The sequence below is a fragment of the Paramisgurnus dabryanus genome, chromosome 20 (genome assembly GCF_030506205.2).
Source record: "Paramisgurnus dabryanus chromosome 20, PD_genome_1.1, whole genome shotgun sequence".
Lineage (NCBI taxonomy): Eukaryota > Metazoa > Chordata > Actinopteri > Cypriniformes > Cobitidae > Paramisgurnus > Paramisgurnus dabryanus.
The window spans coordinates 3,398,957-3,421,961 of NC_133356.1; the positions used below are offsets into that span (position 1 = coordinate 3,398,957).

A 23,005-nucleotide genomic window follows, 5' to 3' on the forward strand; every position below is an offset into this window, starting at 1 on the left:
CAACTAACCGGCGCATCTTTCAACGACTGATAAACAAAGCAGAACTCTCATTGCAATCAAAGCGCTTAGCTGAAAAAAGCGTTTACAGTCGCCTGCCGTTTTCAGCCGCATTTAAACTATTTGGTGTGCATGCCCCCTTAGCCATTTAACATCTGCTTTTTCCTAACATGATCAGATAAGACGCCACAAAACTCTCCCAGATCTCACACAGCAGGAGATTGTGTGTGAGTTTGTGTCTGTGTGAGTTTGTGTGTGTGTGTGTGTGTTGGAGGTCAGATTGGAGGTGATGTTGGAGCAAAGTGTTTGCTTGTATCAGAGTGGATGGGGTTTAGTTTCCATGCCGCTGGTCATATCTGATTTCAGACTGACATGTCTGGAGGTCAAGGTCCCAGACAGTTTACTGGGGGTCAGAGAGATGTTAGATGTCAGCTGGGGGGTGGGATGTTGTATATCTTAGATGTTTATATCATGCTCTCAAAAATACACAGATGTCTTCACGGTGAGGCTTTACAAAATATATATGTATCTAAATACAGATATGCCACCCGTGAGATCTTTTCTAAATCTCAAGCAGTCATGCTGTGTTTTTGAGAAGGCGATGTTGTTTTTGTTTCGTTTTGCAGAATTTGTAGATTGAAAAGTTCTAGTGGTCGACCGATATGGGTATTTTTATCGCCGATGCTGATATTAACAAAGCTGTATGGCCGATATGAGGCTGTTATTACAGTAAATAGGAGACAAACAGAAAATTGGTAAAACTAAATAAACATTTATAAATATACCCGTACTTAAAACTATTTATAAGACATAACTAATGGGGATCTGACATCTCACGGTCAGTGGCTGCCGGTGACTTCTTTTTTCGAGGGCGCTCGATGTGAAGTTTGTCACAACATGTATGTAGCCCGTCATGTGTGTGGTTCCTAATTTCAAAATATGTGTTCTGCGCATCGAGTCCATCATGTGTCTTGTCAAAGTAAGTGCCTGCTGCAGACGTCTAAAGTGTTTATGATAAAAGAGACGCTCGCATTTGCCAGATACTCGCATAATCTCATGCATAATCAAAGTTTACTGTTAAGGGAGTGTCTTGCTTATATTTTGTGAACGTCTCTTTTATCATAAACGGTTTTGACGCGTGTGCAGAAGGCACTATTTTGACAAAACACATGGTTCACATGACGCAACAAACACATATTTTGAAAACACGAGCAACACACATGACACTCCAACACTTATTTTGAATTTGCGCCCCTTGGATGAGCAGTCACGAGCTGCCACTGCTCACGGTACTGTTTGAATGAGTTGAACTCATAAAAAGTAAAAAGTGAGTAATGATTGGTCATTTTACTGTATGTCAGACTTTGGCTTTACATTGAGTGACACTGAGTACGGAGCCCCTAAGGGGACATGGAGAAAAAATTAAGTAAAGTTTAGTTTCGTGTGGGCACGTGAAACTAACACATGCGCGCAAAAGTTTATGTGCGCACACGAAACTAAACTTTAAAAAAAATCGCCACATGAACGTTTTGCACATTTTACTCCAATGTCACCTTAGAGGCTTGGTAACTGAGTGCCTTTTCATCACAAACAACAAATTTAAGTAATAGAGAAATGTAATGGCAGATTGAAAAGATTTATCCAAATAAAAAATCCAAACATTGTCCGATATATCAGCCTATGCAATATATCGACCTATCACTAGAAAGCTTTTACTCGCATGTTGGGAAAAAGACCAAATATGGTCAAAAATCTGAAAAAAATCCTGCACACTATCAGTCTTGCAACAATATAAAAAAATTATTTATTAACAATGACCACGTTTACATGCACACCAAAAATGCGATTATTTCCAATAATGCGAGTAAGGTCTTAATCGCAGTAAGATGTTTACATGACTGGAGCTAACCTCTTCACTCCGGTTTACATGCAGTTTTTATTTTCGGATTATTCACACAAAGTTCAATGCAGAGCACAAATGATGAACTCACATATATGGTCCACTGTTTTAATTTACTTACGTTAAATGACAAACACGTTGTTATAGATGTATTTCATTATCCGGTGCCGTGATGAAGATATAAATATGACAGTGCCTGTAAAGGGCGTTCACATGATATAAAAATATAGTTTTAAAAATCGTTTTATATTAAAGATAATAGCAGAGCTCACACAACAACTATAACGATAGCGATTTTGGCACATGATGAACGATAAACCATTGACAGCCAATCAAATCTATTTGAACTTGAAGTGCACGCTCACTTAAAATGCAGCAGAAAGCTCATTCATTGCTGAGGTTTATAACATAAAATTACCTCAGGTATCCAGCGCTGATGCTGTGAAATTTTTCTACCACACTGACTACGCCAAAAGGTATGATATTATTACACAAACTACTATTATTACACAAACTACATTCAGTTGAGGACATCTGCTGGTTTCCCGCTGTGTAAATGCAACAAGAACAGCATATGTACATATTCAGTGACATGTAAACAATTGCAAAAAAAGTTTTTATTACAAGAAATATCCAATATTAGGTAATGCCGCGCTCGTTTTATCGAATTAGCATGAAGTTATCATTATGATGTGGTCACAAATATATTTATCGTTATAATTATCGTTATAATGTCATTTAAAGGTTTTATACACCGCTGTCGTGTTATTTGAGCTGTTTCTGAATGAAGGCAGACTGCTGACAGCGAGTCGTGTTGGCAGAGTTCATGTAAAACTTCCTAATGTCAAGATTAAAACGAATTTGTGCTTAAAGGGCGTTTTGCAGGTAAAATTTTTCAATGAATTTGTGCAATTTGCTTGTTGATAATAAACATTTAAACTGTAATCCATTGTATTTTATGTTGTTGGGTATCACAAAACCCGAAAAAGTATGAAAGGTACAGCGGTTTCCAATGATTCTCCTTTCCCCCACAACGCACTGTATGACGTCACGCTGGGGAGAGAATTTACCAAAGCCGCCTTGAGACCATTGAGAATGACTATAGAAAGACGAGTAAAGTACAGTTCTGATAGCGCAGATAATAGATAGATAGATAGATAGATAGATAGATAGATAGATAGATAGATAGATAGATAGATAGATAGATGGATAGGCTAGTATAGAGAGATAGGCAGACATCCAGATAGCATAACGTTAGCATATCTTCGTGTAGAAAGTAAACAAACAATTAACATACTCGTGCATGCTGGGTTGAGGAGGGGGTCCATGATCCTGTCTGAAATGGGTGTAACTTTATGCGATCTTCAGCACAAACGGTTTTGGCAGCATGTCTCTAATCCAGGAAGGTGAGTGAGGCACGTCACATCTGTTCGCGGGTACCAGCGACCCAAACGCACTCACTTACTTACAGCCAGTAGCAGAATGGCAATCGAGAGAGTCGGGACTTTCCCGGTGGGTCGATCTGATAATAGTTATACGTTTCGAGTTAACAACACCGTCTGGCGGCGTGATGTGCGCCGGTTCCCGCAGCCCGCTGGTCAAAGTGCAGCCTCTCTGCTCAACAAAGTATATGAAAGTGCTCAACCTGTTCGGCGGGTCCAAACATGTACAGGATTTATAAAAATACGGTGATCAATGAGCGGTTCCTCCTCAAATGGCATAGTCTGTCGTGATGTAAAAAGCCGCCGAACGCCTGTTTATTACAGTATGTATGCGGTCGGATCCGAGTGTGCTGCTGACTGCTGCTGCGTATAAAATGATCGTGTGATTCGTTATAATCGCATAAACAATATAACAAAGCATCCTTTTATTTCACAAAACAATATATTTTAGATATTATTTGATAGACTAGTAAGTGTGGATTAAGGATGTTTAAAAATCTCTAGCCTGGTGGTCAGGACCTGAATGGATCAAATCAGCAGATTTGCGAAGTTTTATTTATCTCCACATATATCATAAATAATAATTAGCATGGTAACTTTGCAGTATAACACATTATATATTTCCTACGATGTATATATGATTTCCAAATTATATACGTAAGTATTAAACAGCAATAAATGTCTCATCTATCTCTATGGCTCTGGCTGAGTCTTTCTCCACTTCTCCCCAACATGACGTCATCACAGAATTGCGTAAAAAAACCGTTAATACCAAAAACGTAAAAAAAAGTGGTCTTTAAGACCATTTTTGAGACATTTTAAAAATTATACACATATCTTGAGTGATTTATGTACCCATTAATCGACAGTGGTGGTTAACCTGCAACACGCACTTTAAGGTGCGTGACTAAAACACACGTGCACTTAATTAGTGCGGTATAAATGCGATTAAAGCGTTTACATGGACGCATACTGCGATTATAAACTGCGTACGCCACCTCTTTTAATGCGACTTTACTTATTGCGATTATGAGCTTAATCGCATTATTTTTATCGAATTATTGCGTTTACATGAGGTAAAGTATAATCGCAGTATTGACAAAATCCCATTATAATCGCATTATTAGGGTGCATGTAAACGCGGTCAATGTTTCAGTCCCATGACCTTGCCCTATCAGGTATACATACATACATATATATGCCCCTAAATTCGATGTTTTTATTTTTTTAATTTAGCAGGGTCCGCTGTCTTCTGAATTGTCCTGTATTTCTCCATAATCTGTTTCCTATCTTGCTCTCTTTCATAGACCCACTATGAGGATGGCGACTACATCATTAGACAGGGGGCACGAGGAGACACTTTCTTCATTATCAGTAAAGGAAAAGTGAGTTGATTTCAGACGGCTATGACATGATGATGACTCTGTGTTAATATCGAACTCTCTTTTTTCTTTCTCACCTCTGTAAATGCTGTCTTCGCTCAGGTGACATTGACCCGTGAGGAATGTCCAAGTCAGGAGCCCGTCTACCTGCGTTCCCTGGGGAAAGGTGACTCGTTTGGGGAAAAAGCCCTACAAGGGTGAGATTACTTACGGTGTTACTCTTATCTTCCATCGCTGTCATTTTAACAATAAATGAAATGAATAAATCTGAATTCTAACAAAAACAGAGTTGTTTAACCTCCTAAGACCTATATGAAACAAATCTAAAATGCTAGCCAAACCAAAGCTGGGGTCTTAGGAGGTTAAAGACACATCCAAGGCAGTCTTATAGCTTTTAAAGGATGTGCTGCCATCTTGTGGCAACTAAAGTGAAACACTCAAAACTGTTTAAAGCAAACAGTGACATCATCGGATACTATTGCCATTCCATTCTATTCCCAATCACTTTGCTTCTTTAGTGAGGTTTAAACATATATTACAGTATTGTAACTTAAAGAGACCCTCTTTTCTGAATCGCGTTTTTACATTTCAGGGACTATTAACACCAACTTTTGTGTAATCTTGTAAATAACATACTCAAGAAGTCCTAGATCTCAGTTGGCACTGATGGGTGCAAACCAAAAGATCAGATTTATGGCATTTGTAGAGGGTCTTACTTTCTATAAATCCTGAGGTAAAGATTTTTTGGAAGTCTTTTTCAAATTGTCAGCAGTTTATTGATCTGTAATGTGCAGAAGAGAGTGAACACAGGAAACATTAAATTATAGATCAATAAGAAATATTGAAGACACAATATGCTGCAAAGCCTGGCACACACATTCAATGTGATTCTGTTAATCTATTCTTCTCTGCTCAATTCTATTGTATTTCATATATATATATATATATATATATGGGGATGATTAGTTGGCCAATGAGAAGATTTTGGTTAGGATGCTGGGGAACACCCCTACTTTTTTGAAGGACATACACACTATGGTTTACACACTAACTTACGACACCACTAACTGTGACATTATCACATTTTATTGTGCTATAGTTTAGATAATGGTAATAAAATATGACAGGAACTCAGAGTTAACCAAACAACAAAGCAGAGTTAACCAAGCAATGCTTAATTTTGTTTGTGGTGTAAAAAGTTCGCATTAGCAATTAAAGAAAAAAACACTAAAGCATAACATGGTTAAGTCAAAGTGTCTGAATCATTTTGGTTCCCAAATTTGTATAAATTTTAGTGGTAGTCCACTGTATGAAGAATTTATGGATATAATATGTCACATTTTACTTTATTTTGCTATCTTTAACTGTCCTGCACCCACTAATAAAAAAAGTAAAGTTATATCTGGTGTTTGAATAATTAATATTTTTTGTCTGACTATTCTATGTCTATTCTATTGTATTCCATTCTGTTCTATGTCTATTTTTTTCTATGTCTATTATATTTTATGTCAAGTGAATTCTATGTCTAATCTATTCTTTGTCCTATCTATGTCTACTCTATTTCTAGTCTATTCTATGTCTAGTCTATTCTATTTCTATTCTATGTCTATTCTATTTTATGTCTGGCCTGTGTCTAGTCTATTCTGTCTACTCTATTCTATGTCTACTGTATTCTATTCTATGGCTGTTTCTCAATTCCAAGAACGCAAAGAACGAACTTGCGTTCTCGTGGAGATCGGTCTTGTCAGGCGACCTTGGAAGACAAACTTGCGCGAACACAGAACACACTTGTGAGAATTGAGATGTGTGCTATCTTCCTGTTGGTCACCTGACCTCCACCATTATTTTACCGCAATGACTTCTGGGGCATTAAGCGATTTTAGCACGGAAGTCTGCACTCGATGCATCCTTGAAATCAAGAACACATCCGGGTATTTTCATGCATCCTCTATACTAGCATTCTTGAAAATTGGTATTGAACTTCAACGGTTTATAATGACGTAGAGCGAGAACACAAGGACGCAAGATCGCTGAAGAACGCATATTAAGAAACAGCCTATGTCTATTCTATTTTATGGCTAGTCTATTCTTTGTCTAGTCTATTCTATTTCTATTCTATGTCTATTCTTTTTTATGTCAAGTCTATGTCCAGTCTAGTCTATATTCTATTCTATTTTAGGTATAGTCTATGTCTATTCTATTCTATGTCTACTAGTGATGCGCGGGTCATCTCGTAACCCACGGGCCCCATGCAAATGCCTAGTATGTCTATTTTAATGGTCGCGGGCGGTGCAGTTTGTAAAAAAATAGATACAGTGGTGTGTGGGGGGTTGGGGCGGGCCAAATGTCTCATAAGAGCGGGACCCGCGGGTTGGAAAAAACGCAGACCTGCACATCACTAATGTCTACTCTATTCTATTTCTATTCTATGTCTACTCTATTCTATGTCTATGCTATTCTATTCTATGTCTACTCTATTCTATGTCTACTCTATTCTATGTCTATTCTATTCTATTTCTATTCTATGTCTACTTTATTCTATTCTATGTCTATGCTATTCTATGTCTACTCTATTCTATGTCTTTTCTATTCTATTCTATGTCTACTTTATTTTATTCTATGTCTATGCTATTCTATTCTATGTCTACTCTATTCTATGTCTACTCTATTCTATGTCTATTCTATTCTATTTCTATTCTATGTCTACTTTATTCTATTCTATGTCTATGCTATTCTATGTCTACTCTATTCTATGTCTTTTCTATTCTATTCTATGTCTACTTTATTTTATTCTATGTCTATGCTATTCTATTCTATGTCTATTTTATTCTATGTCTATTCTATTTCTATTCTATGTCTAATCTATTTTATGTCAAGTTTATGTCTAGTCTATATTCTATTCTATTTTAGGTATAGTCTATGTCTATTCTATTCTTTGTCTACTAGTGATGCGCGGGTCATTTCGTAACCTGCGGGTCGGGGCGGGTAAAGAAATTTTAACTTTATTGCGGGGCGGGTCATTAAAAACAAAATATAAAAACATGTATGTTGCATCTGATTCCCTGTAGCATATATTAAAGATTTGGAAATATATATTTTCATATTTTATTAGGTTTTTGATAAGGTAAAATTACGTAGGCCTACGTGGCAATGTAACTTGCGCAACGTAACTTTAAATTCCCAAACCTTTGGCATTACGTCACGGAAGCGCCAAGTAGCTTCCGCTGTCAGCCACAACAACAACGGAGAATTAAAAGATGAAAGACGATCTGTGGGAGAAATTAAGGTAGGGAATTTGTGAATAGATAATACCAACGCTGCTTTGTAAATGTTGAAAAAAAAGCTGGTTTCTATGGTTCATTCGCGTATGTTGTTGCCAGTTTACAGGGCGATGTAATCTAATGGCTGTTTCCAAGCACTTTTAGGCTGAAATAAAGCCTCTTTTTATTTACATTGCAAATGCCTAGTATGTTTAGTCTAGTCAGGGCGGTGCGGATTGTAAAATAGATACAGTGGTGCGGGGCGGGCCAAATATTTAATAAAAGCGGGACCCGCGGGTATGTCTGTGCTATTCTATTCTATGTCTACTCTATTCTATTTTATTTTATTCTATGTCTATTCTATGTCTAGTCTATTCTATGTCTATTTTATTCTATTCTGTTCTATGTCTATTCTATTGTATTTTATGTCTATTGTATTTTATTCTATTCTAGTGTCTGTTGTTCGAGGACTGTTTGCCCCGGTTATAATCCTGCATTTAGTTGTGTTACCAGGAAACAGCGATCCTGATAGTGTGTTAATATGCTTTAGTGTATCGGGTGTCCTGCTTGGCAGTCTTCTTCTTTGATGTGCGATCCGAGGTGAAATATGGGTCATGGTTGGGAAGATCAGAACGTTTTACATGGTCACTCAGATTCCTCACACGATTCATTGGAGACCAATTATAAACCTGTAACAGCACATACAGTGCCCTGCACTAAAGTAAACTGTGCCTGGGTGTGTTTGTGTGTCATAAGGAGATCATAAACGTCCAGAACTTGATCAAATAATCTCTTGATCCTAGGATTAATTTAATGCGTGTTTGTTTGTTTAAATAGAAACATTTAAGAATTAAAGGTTTGTAGACACATGTTTGGCAACTGTATAGATTGTTTTATGTTGTATTCCCCTGCAGGTGGACATATACTATTAAAGACACATTACTTTTGAAGAAACACTTTATCCCTTACATAAATTCTCTTCTATGTTTTAATGGAACACAACAGATTTATTTCAGAATTGCTTTCATTTTTTGGAAAAGAGCAAACATGGATTGAAAAACATACTTCTTATGGACTTTCAGGATATGTTTGGTTCGTTTAAGTGCACTTATACAATTGAGGAGCTCATATGCAAAACCGCTAAATGCCACAAAAATGAGATAATGATATTACCCAAATGCTCTCAGCATGCATTATGATTATACATTCAAACTTTAAATTGACCTAAACCTGGCTTCAGGTAGGTCATTTAGAAATGCCGGTTTGGCAAAATCCGCTAAATGCTGCAATGATCTTTCACAAAACGGGATCATGGATCACATTTAAACTTGTGTCCCTTGTAAGTACTTGGACCTGAATAGAATGTGGCAGTGACATGGATCACAGCGCCCCCTAATTTGTGCCTTAGTTTTTTTTTGTTTTTACATTTTGACTTTTACATTTGTTTCTAGCTGCCTCTTTAGTCCAAAAAAGTGGATTTTTTTTAGAAGTGGAGGTTTTTGCCAAAAAGCTTGTATTTGTATTTGTATTTGTATTCATTCAATTTACTCAATTTTTTAAGTAAGTGGTTGCAATCAATTTATTTAAGCTACATTTAAAGGGGCCATGGCACAAGACTTTTTTAAGATGTCAAATAAATCTTTGGTGTCCCCAGAGCTCATATGTGAAGTTTTAGCTCAAAATACCACATAGATAATTTATTACATCATGTTAAAATTGCCACTTTGTAGGTGTGTGCAAAAATGTGCCGTTTTGGGTGTGTCCTTTAAAATGCGAATGAGCTGATGAAATTCAAACACTGATCACAATGATGGTGGTTTGTTGCAATTAAAACTCAATTGTGCTTTTCTCTGCACTAAATGGCTGATTAAGTTTACCAAAACTAAGTTACTGGGTTGATATTTTTCACATTTTCTAGGTTGATAGAAGCACTGGGGACCCAATTATAGGACTTAAACATGGAAAACGTCAGATTTTCATGCCATGGCTCCTTTAAACAAAAGTTTTTGTTTTGTTTGGTTTTTCTAAAAAAAATGTTTTAATGTAGCTTAAAGGCACACCGCGAAACTTGTTGGCCACTAGGGGGCGCTAGACGTGTATTTTTCACGCCTAGCGCCCCTAGAGGCCACAAGCGCCGCAGCACTGTTGCAAAGGAAAAGAACTGGCCAACCTTAAAACTTAAAACTAAACTAAACCTTTAAAAACTAAACTCTAAACGATCAACATTTTGAGGCATCAGGGAGAAATGCAGTCATGTTACAACTTTCTGATGAGAAACTTGTGGCAGAAGCCATTTCTTAATCTGAAGGTTGCAGCCTCCGGATGTCATATTTCTAAGCTGCATACGTCATCAAGACTGTCTTATTTCAGAATATTAACAATTATAAAGTTGACTATTATACTTAGTTAATCGTAAATTGTTGCAGTATGCTTATGATTTGCGAATGTAATGCTCAGTTTACCTTAATAAACCAGGCTTGATGACGTATGCAGCCTGCATATTTGACCTCCGGAGGCTGCAGCCTTCCAATTGCGAAACGACCACTTTTTCGAAACAAATATTGTTGTATCGTCCCTCTCTCCCTCGCCACCAGGATTTTCCACAATGGCACTCGTTTTTTCCTCTCTTTTTTTTCCAAATCCAAGTAAACCGATGTGTTTAGGTCTGCCGCTTTGTAATATGTCACGCGAGTGACAGCGGAACGCAGCAAATGAGGAAGAGAGAAACGCTCGGATCTGATTGGTGAATGAATAGGGTTTGGGTTTACACTGTGTGAGTTTGAGCAAATTTGACTGCTAGCATCCTGGATTGTAATGTAAATACCATAGACAGTAAAAGAAAAGTAAATACGTGAACACGTGAATGCAGCATCTGAATACAGGGAACTATATGCAAGATAATCGCCGTCATTTATAAAGAAGATCGCATTTATGTATGAATCAAGGTCGCCCGTGTCATAGGTCTGTGACACTAATACGGTGCCACAGAGTCACATAATAGAAGTTGCTCTCTACACTCCTTAAGTAGCCTCCAGCAAAATTCATGTCAAAAAAAAAATTGTGTTGAGGAAGTGGAGGAAGTGACATATGCCGTAAAGCAGTCGAATTTTGTAGGTTTTTTTTGTGCTCTGGTTACTACCCGAAACCCTAAGTTTTATATTATGAGTAAAAGCGATACAGACCCCCGTCAGGCTATGGTAGACATGTCATTCAACCTATTTAAAGTCGATGTACTATCACAAGGGTCTTGAAAATGTATTATGAAGGTTGAAAAATTACATGGTGTCGCTTTAAATAAATTGATTGGGACCACTTACCTTAAAAAATTGAGTAAATTGAATGAATATTTTTTTTCAGTGCAGAGAGTTTTAAATACCAGTGAAATTACTAAAATCCACGAAGCAATTTTGGCTAAAACAAGGCAAAATTTGGCATCTCAATGAAAGTCTAATGGGGAATTCAGTGATTTCCGTGAGTAGATTACACAGTCAGAATAGACCCGAACTTGAGGTGGCACGATTGCCACGAAAACACGTGCTGTTCACCTCAACTGCGTCTTCACGATTCAACTCAAGTGAAAAATTAACATGACAAGTTAAATCCCAAAAGTAAACCATAGCCCAAGAACAGACGTTGCATATACGCTTAGAACATGTAAAAGAAATGAAAGCACACACCTTGAACACCTGTTCACTTTGCTTACATGATGGAATATCATACATCTTGCAAATTATTTTGCATGTAACCTGTGCAAAATAATTTATTCAATTAGTGACTAATAACCTTTTCTACGGAAGAGGATTAGGGCCACTGGTGAAAAAAAAATTGAATTCTGACTTTATTCTCAGAATTCTGACTTTAAATTCTGAGAATAAATTCTGAGATTAAAGTCAGAATTCTGAGATTAAAGTCAGAATTCAAATATTTTTTTCACCAGTGGCCATAATCCTCTTCCGTACCTTTTCAACTCCATTAAAGTGAAATTAGGCTACTGAACCTCACTGAAAAGCCTGATATAAAATGCTAATTTACAAGAAAACATGTCAGACGCACGCACAGGGTTTTGCATCTGAACTCCTCAAATATACATATATGTACATATATACATATATATATATATACACAAATAAAACCCATGTGTACAAGTACAAGTATTCTGAAGCCATACAAGACTTTGAACAAAAGAAATAAAGAAGTGTTGACTGAAAGGTACTTTGGGGAACCAAACATTCTTCAGTAGCATCGCTGTGAAAAACCCTTTATAGACGCTTTATTTTAAATAGTGAGCATCGTCTATTCTGTACCGTAATACAGTGAAGCAGCTGTGACCTTTGGCTGCGGTGTTATTGTACATTTGTGCTGTGGCAGCTTTAGATCCGCTGTGTTGAGAAGAATTCTCACCTCCGCCAGCACAAGTGTGTTCTGCTGGAATAGGATCCGTCATCACACGTCACACATGTGTGTTTGTGTGTGTGTGTTAGACACAGGAGCAGACAGCATTAAGTGTCTGCTTTTAGACTTGTGTGAGGGGTCTTCCTCGGATCAGATATTCAAGTGGGGGGCCGGTTGTCACAGAGTGATTGTTATAGCTGCAGTACTGTATTAGTGTATTCAAGCTTAGATCAGACAGTGATTGAACGCATCATGAGCTCAGACTGGGAGTCAGACTCTGATGAAGACTGTGACTGGGGTGACAGTGAGGAAGAGGAGAATGAAAAAACTCAGAGGAAGGCTGGGTTATTCCTTTATTTAGAGAAAATCACTTAGACTGTTAGGTTCGAGATTGTCTTCTGAATCTAATGCATTTTTTTGTTTTTCATTTTACTGAAATTGTAAACTGTTTTATATATTTTATTAAGTTGCCTGAAGGTTTATTTTAATTTAAGTGAAATATTATAAAGAAAGAGGGAATAACTCAAGTAAACGAAACATCTTCAGTGCTGTGATGCGTTAGAATTCATCTACAACTGCTTTAACAGCATTTACATTTATTTATGCAATGCATACTAGGGATCAAACCCATGACTTTTTGCAATGCTTTACTACTAACTACAGGGATTCGGTCCATCTGTGTGCATGTGTTTGTCTCTTAATATTCAGTATATCGTGCTTATCTGTTGTGCATTTGTTATTTTACAACAGGGAGGATATCAGAACTGCAAACTTCATTGCAGCAGAGACTGTCACCTGCCTTGTGATTGACAGAGAGTGAGTATATGTCACATTTATTCTGCATGCACTGCTGTCACTGATATACCAACTGAGTAATCCAGTCCTGGTTATCTGGTTTATTGAATCTGCAGATTTTACAACAATGTTTATATTTGCAGTTGTAAATCTGTGAAGGAGCTTATCTGCTTTAATATAGATGTCAGTAAATCAAGCTCAACCTAAATAGCTGAGGTATCATGTGTGTCAATAAGAGAGAGAGAGAGAGAGAGAGAGAGAGAGAGAGAGAGAGAGAGAGAGAGAATGTAAATTGCAACAGGGAAACTTTTCTTTTTTTCATTTTGTAATAAACGTTCCCTTTCAGTCGGTCACTACGACGTCACGTCGTGACCGACGAATTGGGAACTCGCTTAGAGAGACCAATCTGCTTCGAATACTACTAAAACGCCAATGAACTTGGCATTGAGATATTTGCATAATGCTGGCCCCGCCCCGCCAGGTGCGTATATAAGCAGCAGGTGCAAATAAGGAAATTAGCTTTTTATCGCTTCGAAAGCCGGCAGTATCTGCTACTGAGAAGCTACTCTACTCTGGTGGGATTCGATTGCTGAAGTTGGTTGGACTAGCAGTACCACAGCGGACGCTTCGCTTAATTCCACGACTCTACATCTTTATTTTGTTTTGAGTTTAGTGTGTGCGTTGCCTTCCTGTGCGCTCATCAACTAAGCATCTGAGTGAATTTCCCTAAAAGAGTGATACGAGAGAGCTTTGTGCCTTGTTAAAGGCAGCCACTCTCTCGTATATCCGGACATCAGCGTCCTTTTCAGGATGGCTTTTCGTCCGTGCGATCTTGGGTGCGGCAAATACATGGGTCCGAAGGACGGTCACGAGCGTTGTCTTTCGTGTTTGGGCATCGAGCACGCAGAGGCAGCGTTCGCTGGGGGTAAGTGTTCTCACTGCGAGAACATGTCCCTTGTGGATTTGCGCAGACGGTTGTCTTTCCTCCGGGAAAAACGCAACCCTCGTCATGCGAGTGCTGAACGCCGCCACGGTGCGGCTGTGAAGCTCTCAAAGGACGACCTGCGCATCACTGTGCTGAGCCGAGCGGGGGATTCGTCCTCAGGCTCTCAGCCTCCTCATCCACAGCCGGTTGATGTGCCGATGGAGACTTCAGCGTCGTGTTCTACGATGTCTCTAGAATCCATCGTGCCGCCCTCCGGGTCCACCGACGCCGCAGCATCCGAGGGTGGGCCTCCTCCCCCTGACGTGGACCCCGACGCCCTTCCTCCCTCTGGTCGGGTTGGGACGCCGGAGTTCGATCCAGAGATGGTGGCCGTGCTCGCTCGAGCGGCGGAGACCGTAGGGTTAGAGTGGGTTCCCCCCCTCAGCCCGAACCGTCCCGCCTGGATGATTGGTTCTTTGGAGCTGCCCGGGTTTCACAACCCTCTCCACCGGTGCCTTTCTTCCCCGAGGTGCACGAGGAGCTGACTAGAACCTGGAAGTCGCCGTTTTCCACGAGATTACGGCCGTTTCAGCCCTCCCCCCTCACCTCCCTCACCAGCGGAGCCGCTAAGGGTTATACGGGGATCCCTCCCGTGGAGCGTGCTGTCGCGATGCAGCTGTGTCCGGCACACGCTCCCTCTTGGAAGGACCGCCCAACCCTCCCCTCTCGTGCCTGCAGACAGTCCTCCGGTTTAACGGGCGCTGCCCACCAGGCATGTGGAGAGGCGGCCTCAGCCCTGCACGCAATGGCGTTGCTGCAGGTTCACCAAGCCAAAGCCTTGAGGGATCTGCACGAGGGAGGACACGACTCGCCTGTCCTTTCGGAGCTCCGGGCTGCCACTGACCTGGCTCTTCGCGCTACGAAGGTGACAGCGCAGGCGATTGGTCGTGCCATGTCCACGATGGTGGTCCAGGAACGCCACTTATGGCTATGTCTGGCTGACATGTCGGATGCGGAGAAGAACAAGTTCTTGGACGCTCCAGTGTCGCAGGCTGGCCTCTTCGGTGAGTCGGTGGAGTCTTTTGCCCAGCAGTTCTCCGCCGCCCAGAAGCAGACAGAGGCGATCGCACAGATCATGCCCCGGCGCAAGCGACCTGCATCTCGCCCTCCAGCGCCGGCGGGCCCGTCTGCTCCTCGCCGAGGGCGCCCTGCGGCGGCTGCCTCCGCCCCCCCCACTAGAACATCTTCCAGGCCACGGAGGGGGAACAGCCGTCGACAGCCCGCCCCGCCCGCCCCACCCGCTTCCCGTGGTAAACGGAAATCGAAGCGGCCCTGAGACGGGCGACCTGGATTTGGATGGGATCACTCTACGGGAGACGGTGATGGCATCGCTCCCTCCACCGGTAGAGGGCCGGGTGGAGAATCTTTGGTTTCCTTTTGTTTCTGTTCCGCCGGCTTCTCAGCCGGCACCCACAAAACCACAAAAAGAGTGCATTCCTATTCCTTCTCCAGGTCTTCAGAGGATCGAGAGAGATGTGAGCGGGCATTCACATGCTCTTCCTCCCTCTCCTCTATCGCCAGCGGGTGTTCTGAGGAGTTCCAGCTCTCCGCTGAGGAGACGGGACCACCAGCACCCTCCTCGGAGTCTGTGCTCTCCGCTGAGGAGACCAGACGACCGTCACCCTCAGCGGGCTCAGGTCAGTGTCACACACACACATACTGTAGATACTTATGCTGTCCCAGCAGACGTACCGGCAGTACCACCTGTCCCGCTCAGCCGCCCCACCGCGGGTACCTCGACAGTGCCGTTAATTCCCCTCGTACGGTCCCTGGGGGCGTGGCTTCAGCTTCCCAGCCCGTCTCGTTGGGTTTTACGCACTGTTCGCCTCGGTTACGAAATTCAATTCATCCGGCACACACCCAAATTCTCGGGCATTCGTTTCACCACGGTGAAAGCGTCCGATGCACACGTACTGCGTGCAGAGGTCGAAGTCCTGCTGGCGAAGGACGCGATCGAGCCGGTCCCTCCAACCGAGATGAGATCGGGCTTCTACAGCCCGTATTTTATAGTACCCAAAAAAGGCGGTGGGTTGCGACCGATCTTGGATTTGCGCGTTCTGAACAAATCTCTGCAGAAGAGGTCCTTCAGGATGATAACACCGAAGCAAATATTCAATTCAATTCGCCCCCAAGATTGGTTTGCGGCAATAGACCTGAAAGACGCGTACTTTCATGTGTCCATAATCCCTCGTCACAGACCGTTTCTCCGGTTTGCATTCGAGGGACGGGCATACCAGTACAAAGTTTTACCGTTCGGGCTATCCCTCTCTCCCCGTGTGTTCACGAAAGTAGTGGAGGCGGCGTTAAAACCCCTCAGAGAGAGCGGCGTTCGCATATTGGCTTACCTCGACGATTGGCTTATAATAGCGCATTCTCGACGGACGCTGTGCGAGCACAGAGATTTAACGCTTCGGCATCTCGCCCGTTTGGGTCTTCGGGTCAACTGGGAAAAGAGCAAACTCTGCCCCACGCAGAGGATCTCTTTTCTCGGGATGGAACTGGACTCGATCGATTTATCGGCGCGTTTGACAGAAGAGCGCGTCCAGTCAATTCTGACTTGCCTCGGTTCATTCCGAGGGAAGAATGCGGTCCCGCTGAAACAATTTCAAAAGCTCCTGGGGCATATGGCTGCAGCAGCGGCCGTGACACCGCTCGGACTGCTCCATATGAGACCGCTTCAGCGTTGGCTTCACGATCGAGTCCCGAGGAGAGCGTGGCGCGCCGGCATCCATCGTGTAACCATTACACCTGCGTGTCGCCTAACATTCCCCCCGTGGTCGGACCCCGCGTTTCTCAGGTCCGGTGTATCCATGAGACAGATCGCTCAGCATGCTGTTGTACACACAGATGCGTCCGACACGGGCTGGGGTGCCACGTACGACGAGCTTACGGCTTCAGGGGTGTGGACAGCACCCCAGTTGCACTGGCATATCAATTGCCGAGAGTTGTGGGCAGTATATCTGGGACTTGTACGCTTCGCTACGGAGCTGCGAGGGAAGGATGTACTAGTACGCACCGACAACACTGCGACCGTTGCGTATATCAACCGTCAAGGCGGTTTGCGCTCCCGTCACCTGTCGCATCTCGCTCGTCATCTCCTCCTTTGGAGTCAGAAGCATCTGAGGTCCCTTCGTGCCATTCACATTCCGGGCTCGCTCAATACAGCAGCGGACGCGCTTTCTCGAGCTGCGCGCCCCGGCGAATGGCGACTCCACCCCCAGACGGTCCAGCTAATTTGGAAGAAGTTCGGTCGTGCGCAGATAGATCTGTTTGCGTCGCCGGACGATACCCACTGTCGCCTATTTTATTCACTAACCGAGGGCAGCCTCGGCGTGGACGCATTGGCACACAGCTGGCCTCGGGGGATGCGCAAATACGCATTCCCCCCAGTGAGCTTAATCGCACAGACACTGTGCAAGGTCAGGCAGGACGAGGAGAGCCTTTTACTGATCGCCCCATATTGGTCGAGCAAGAATTGGTTTCCAGAGTTAATGCTCCTCGCGACAGCCCCTCCCTGGTGGATTCCCCTGAGGAAGGACCTTCTTTCTCAAGGAGGGGGCACATTATGGCACCCGCGCCCCGACCTGTGGGATCTCCATGTGTGGTCGTTGAGCGCGCGCAAGGTTTAGGTGATTTACCGCAAGCGGTATCTAACACAATCAACGCAGCACGAGCTCCGTCTACGAGACGGGCTTACGCGTTTAAATGGAACCTTTTCGTCACCTGGTGCTCTTCGCAACGCGAGGACCCCAGAGAATGCCCTATTAACACCGTGCTTTTATATCTTCAACATAGGTTAGACGGTAGGCTGTCACCCTCCACCATTAAAGTTGATATCGCTGCTATTTCTGCTCATCACTCACTTATTAACGGCAGAACAGTTGGCCAGCATGATTTGGTTGTTAGATTTCTAAGAGGCGCTCGTAGGCTAAACCCCTCGCGCCCTCCTTCTATTCCTCCCTGGGACCTGTCCATGGTGCTGAAAGCCCTTCAGGCCCCCCCGTTCGAGCCTTTGCAGTCTGTGAGTCTGAAGCTTTTATCAATGAAAGCTCTGACCCTGCTAGCATTGGCCTCAGTGAAGAGAGTAGGGGATTTACATGCATTCTCTGTTGACGACTCGTGCCTTCAGTTTGGTCCTGCTGCCTCAAGCGTAACATTGAGGCCCAGACCAGGCTACGTGCCCAAAGTTCCCACTACTCCTTTCAGAGATCAAGTGGTGAGCTTGCAAGCGCTGCCTCCGGAGGACGCAGACCCAACCATGGCTTTGTTGTGCCCCGTACGCGCACTGCGACTCTACGTGGATCGCACGCAAAGCCTCAGGACCTCAGACCAGCTCTTTGTTTGTTATGGTGGCCAGCAGAAAGGGAAAGCTGTCACTAAGCAGAGGATGTCTCATTGGATAGTTGATACTATCGCCCTGGCTTATAATCTTCAGGGTATTCCTTGCCCCTTTAATTTGAGAGCGCACTCCACACGGAGTGTTGCCTCATCTTGGGCTTTAGCTCGTGGTTCCTCGCTAACAGACATCTGTAGAGCTGCTGGTTGGGCGACACCTAATACGTTCATTAGATTTTACAGTGTTCGTATTGAGCCTGTATCCTCTCGTGTTCTTTCCTCACCAGGGGGAGCACGGAGAACAGTCTCACAGGTCGGCTTGCAGCCTCCAACTGATGCTTCATAACTGTGTCAGTATGGAAGGCCTTCAGAACAAAAATGCGTAATGGTTTGAATTGTTCTTCCTCCGCTGCCTTGGCAGCCTTTGTTGCGGAGCATTGGCTGTCAGCCTTTCACTAGCTGTATCCTCGCGAACCTACGTGTCTGGCTCGGGCTCCACATTGTGTCCCACCGGGTTCCTTTGTGAGTATTTTTCCGTGGGGTTAATCCTACCAGCCCACGTTTCCCTTAGCAGAGCACTGCTTTGCTTACACAGCCACGGCTGTCTTTATTCCTCAACTACGGTTGACTTTCGCCCACCATTTACCCTTAAGACGGGTGGTGGCTTCCGCAGCGTTCCTATCCCGCTCAGGTAGGGCGCTTCCCAGTCGCTGGCACTTCTGTGGGGTTAAAGGAACATCTAGTGCCCGGCCTTCTGCCTTAAACCTACCTCCTCCTCCTTAAATGGAACCGGAGGGCTTTTACGCAGTCACTGGAAGAGGTCAGCCCCTAGTGGCGTTTTGATAGGGATTCCCAATTCGTCGGTCACGACGTGACGTCGTAGTGACCGACTGAAAGGGAACGTCTCGGTTACGGATGTAACCCTCGTTCCCTGAAGGAGGGAACGGAGACGTCACGTCCCGTCGCCACAGGTGCTGCCACCTGCTGTTACGGCCGGTCACACTTTCCGGCTTTCTCAGCGAAAAAGAAGCTAATTTCCTTATTTGCACCTGCTGCTTATATACGCACCTGGCGGGGCGGCGCCAGCATTATGCAAATATCTCAATGCCAAGTTCATTGGCGTTTTAGTAGTATTCGAAGCAGATTGGTCTCTCTAAGCGAGTTCCCAATTCGTCGGTCACGACGTGACGTCTCCGTTCCCTCCTTCAGGGAACGAGGGTTACATCCGTAACCGAGACGTTTTACCACACTTAATACTGGCTTTTTAATAAAATAATAGTTGATGAAATACTTAGATCTTCAACCTAACATAAGGTCCATTAAAAGATAAACAGCAGTTGGGTGATAAAAGCAGCGTGCATTGCTGTAGGTAAAATACAATTTTGCCTCTGTTTGATACGTAATAGCTCATTTTCATTGCATGGGATGAAGTCAAACTGAAAGTAATTATGAATAATTTTTATAAGCTTAATGTTAGAAACTAGAGTAAGATAAGTACGGTTTTGAACACTGATTGTTTTATTTGTGTTTATTTTTATCATAAAAAATGCAGAATGCAGGTATAATCATAATAAAAATGTAAAGTTGATGTAAACATGATGTTTCTTTTCAGCTCATACAAACACCTGATTGGAGGTTTAGAAGACGTGTCTAATAAAACTGGTGAAGACGCAGAGGCCAAAGCAAAGTAAGTGATATTAATTCTTAACTCCCACACAAGTCTTTTTTTTATAAAGAAATGTATATGTTTATTTTTATGACGCCTGCAATTAGATTTTGTCGCAGAAATTTTTGTGGCATCAGCTCATTTTTTCACTTACAGGAAGGGATGAACTGTAACTCTAGATCTATAGGGGCAAATGTAATACAATACAGAAGATGAGTTATGTAAGAGCATTCAGCAACTGTTCATTATCAGAAGAAACACAATAAGAGAGATGCGATCAGTGCATAGTAATGAGAAAATCATCCGTTCAGAGAACTATGAAACCCATGCACAGAGAAAAACACATGCACGACAGAAAAGGGTTTGTGGGAAAGCTTAGAAAATTTCATTTTACATTTATGCATTTAGCAGACACTTTTATTCAAAGCGACTTACAGTTAGGGATGGGTACCGAAACCCGGTATTAAACTGGCCCCGGGGCTAAATTATGAAAGACCGTAGTATCAGTAAGATCTGACGCTATCGGTTCTGCTTTCGGTCCTGGAGAAAAAAATTAAAAAAATGTACTATGTATTCTTGCTTAATAATGTTTTCGTGCACATTTTATCTCACCAAACATTTCTTATTTTGCGATAAAATCAAGACGTTTGTCTGTGAGAACAGAGAGATCTCTCATGCGCGCAGCGGAAGCTGTCTGTCACACAACAAGCGTGGCACACGGCCGCACGCCAATGTATAACAGCACACAACTCCCGCTTAATTCAAAGAGTGACGATGGCGGATTGAGGAAAACGTTCAAAAGTGTGGTTATACTTCACAAGAGTTGATGCAGACAACGCTCGTTGTCATACAGGTAAGTTCAACAAGATGTTTGCATGTAAGGGCGGAAACACAAGCAATCTGTCAAAGCATCTTTCAGAAGTGCATTACGTGCAAGTCAGAAACTGTCCCAATTCAAGGGCTGCGACCTTCTAAGCATGCAGGCGAGCACTCGGTCTTTCAAGGTGGCAGCCTCAGAAGTCCGCGAAGAGAACTGAAATGAGACGGTCTAAACCTCGGAGGACCTATAATTTGCGTCACCTGCTGCACGCGCCCACCGCGCCTGTCAGGCATGTATGCTAAAATCATGTTGAATCAACGTTGTTCACCTCATTTAATATAAATGTACCATCTCCCTAATTGGTTTGCTTACCTTACGTTAAAAGTCTGTTGATTTCTTTTGGGAGAAATGACGTTATGCATTCAACATATTTTCTACTTGTTTTAAAATCCTAAATAAAGAAAAATCAGTATGTAAACATTTATTTGGCTAAATGCTCAGCACTTCAAGTTAGTTTAAAAAATAGCCTACATATAAATATCTTATTTAGATTATTTTTTCTGCAGCTTTCACGCTGGTGCATTAATAAATATATGTATATTATTAAGAAATGATATCCAGAAATTAATTTGTAATGATGAAATGCAGACACATAATTAACTTAATCATGTGAACATAGGTTCATGATCAAATGTTAACATTGGCCAAAGTACCGATAAGAATACCGTTAAAGTACCGGACCGTTAAGCAGTATCGGTAAGAGTAGTAATACCGTTAAAACCTTAACGATACCCATCCCTACTTACAGTGCATTCAAGGTAGTGGTCTTCTCGGGTCCAAAGAAAAGACCCGAATCACTTTTTACCTGAACTGCATAATGTTTTTAAAGACCCGACCGAGACAAACCCGAAAAAATTAGACCCGAGTCCGACCCTGTCACGGTCTGACTCGACCTCGTGTAAACGGCACTGACGCATTATCTGACGACGACACCAAGGTAACCTCTAAAATGTGTATTTAAAATTGCTTAACAAAAATTTACCTACCGCCAGCCAAATGATGTCCCAAGCGCTCTTGGCAAACAGAGGAAAAGGACTCAATGCACACACGCGAGATAGTTTGGGTCTTATCACGTCCGTGTTGCCAAAATACATTAATTTTAAATTACCCAAGACCCGATGCCGCGAATATTATACCCGCCCCATGTCCAAGTCACACATGAAACTTTTAGAAGAACCCGCTCAGGTCGGACCCTCGGTTTTTGGACCCTTGAAGACCTCTAGTTCAAGGTATACATTTTATCAGTATGTGTGTTCCCCTGGGGATCGAACAAAAGTCTTTTTAAGGAAGTCATGTCACTGCGCCGCCATGTTTGCAATGCCTCGCTAAAGCAAGACCTGTCAGATACTGCACATGCACAAAGTCCCTAAGCACGCTAAGAATATGCGTTTCCATCTCCCATTATTTTCATTTACTCTCAAGTTAAAAACCATCTTAAGTGAGCGTAAAAACTTTTTTGCAAATTAAGGGATTTTTATTAGAAATTTGGCATTTCCATCACTCGTTTCTTATGGAATACTTTAAAATGTGCAGTATGGTGCACTCTTAAAACGAATGTGTTAAATTAACACATCTTGTGTCTAGTTAAGGACAACACACCTAGTGTGTTGTCCTTAATTTAACACATCTCTGTGTTATTTTTGGAACAACACACTTTGTGTTGTTTTAACACATCTTGTGTTGTCCCTTTTATTTTTTATGAACTTAAATTACACATAATGTGTTAAAAACAACACATAATGTGTTAAATAGTTTAACACATCCCAGGGTGTGTTAATTTTAACACATTATGTGTCATTTTCTGTTGATTTAGAGTTCATATAAATAAAAGGGACAACACAAGATGTGTTAAAACAACACAAAGTGTGTTGTTCTAAAAATAACACAGAGATGTGTTAAATTAAGGACAACACACTAGATGTGTTGTCCTTAACTAGACACAAGATGTGTTAATTTAACACATTCGTTTTA

The 23,005-nt window shown here is 42.3% G+C and overlaps 1 protein-coding gene across 5 annotated transcripts in view; it reads left to right on the plus strand.

Annotated features, from left to right (window-relative positions):
• prkg1a (protein kinase cGMP-dependent 1a) overlaps positions 1 to 23,005 on the plus strand; it is a 143,089-nt gene that overhangs the window by 107,767 nt on the left and 12,317 nt on the right. For all 5 annotated transcript variants that reach the window (XR_012335555.1, XM_065296053.1, XM_065296052.2 and 2 more), the window contains 4 exons: positions 4,647 to 4,724; positions 4,824 to 4,918; positions 13,124 to 13,189; positions 20,101 to 20,175. Coding sequence is in view for 4 of the 5 variants with exons in the window: in XM_065296053.1 (XP_065152125.1) it covers positions 4,647 to 4,724; positions 4,824 to 4,918; positions 13,124 to 13,189; positions 20,101 to 20,175 (314 nt within the window). In the remaining variant the exon portion in view is untranslated. The remainder of the gene's footprint in view (positions 1 to 4,646; positions 4,725 to 4,823; positions 4,919 to 13,123; positions 13,190 to 20,100; positions 20,176 to 23,005) is intronic.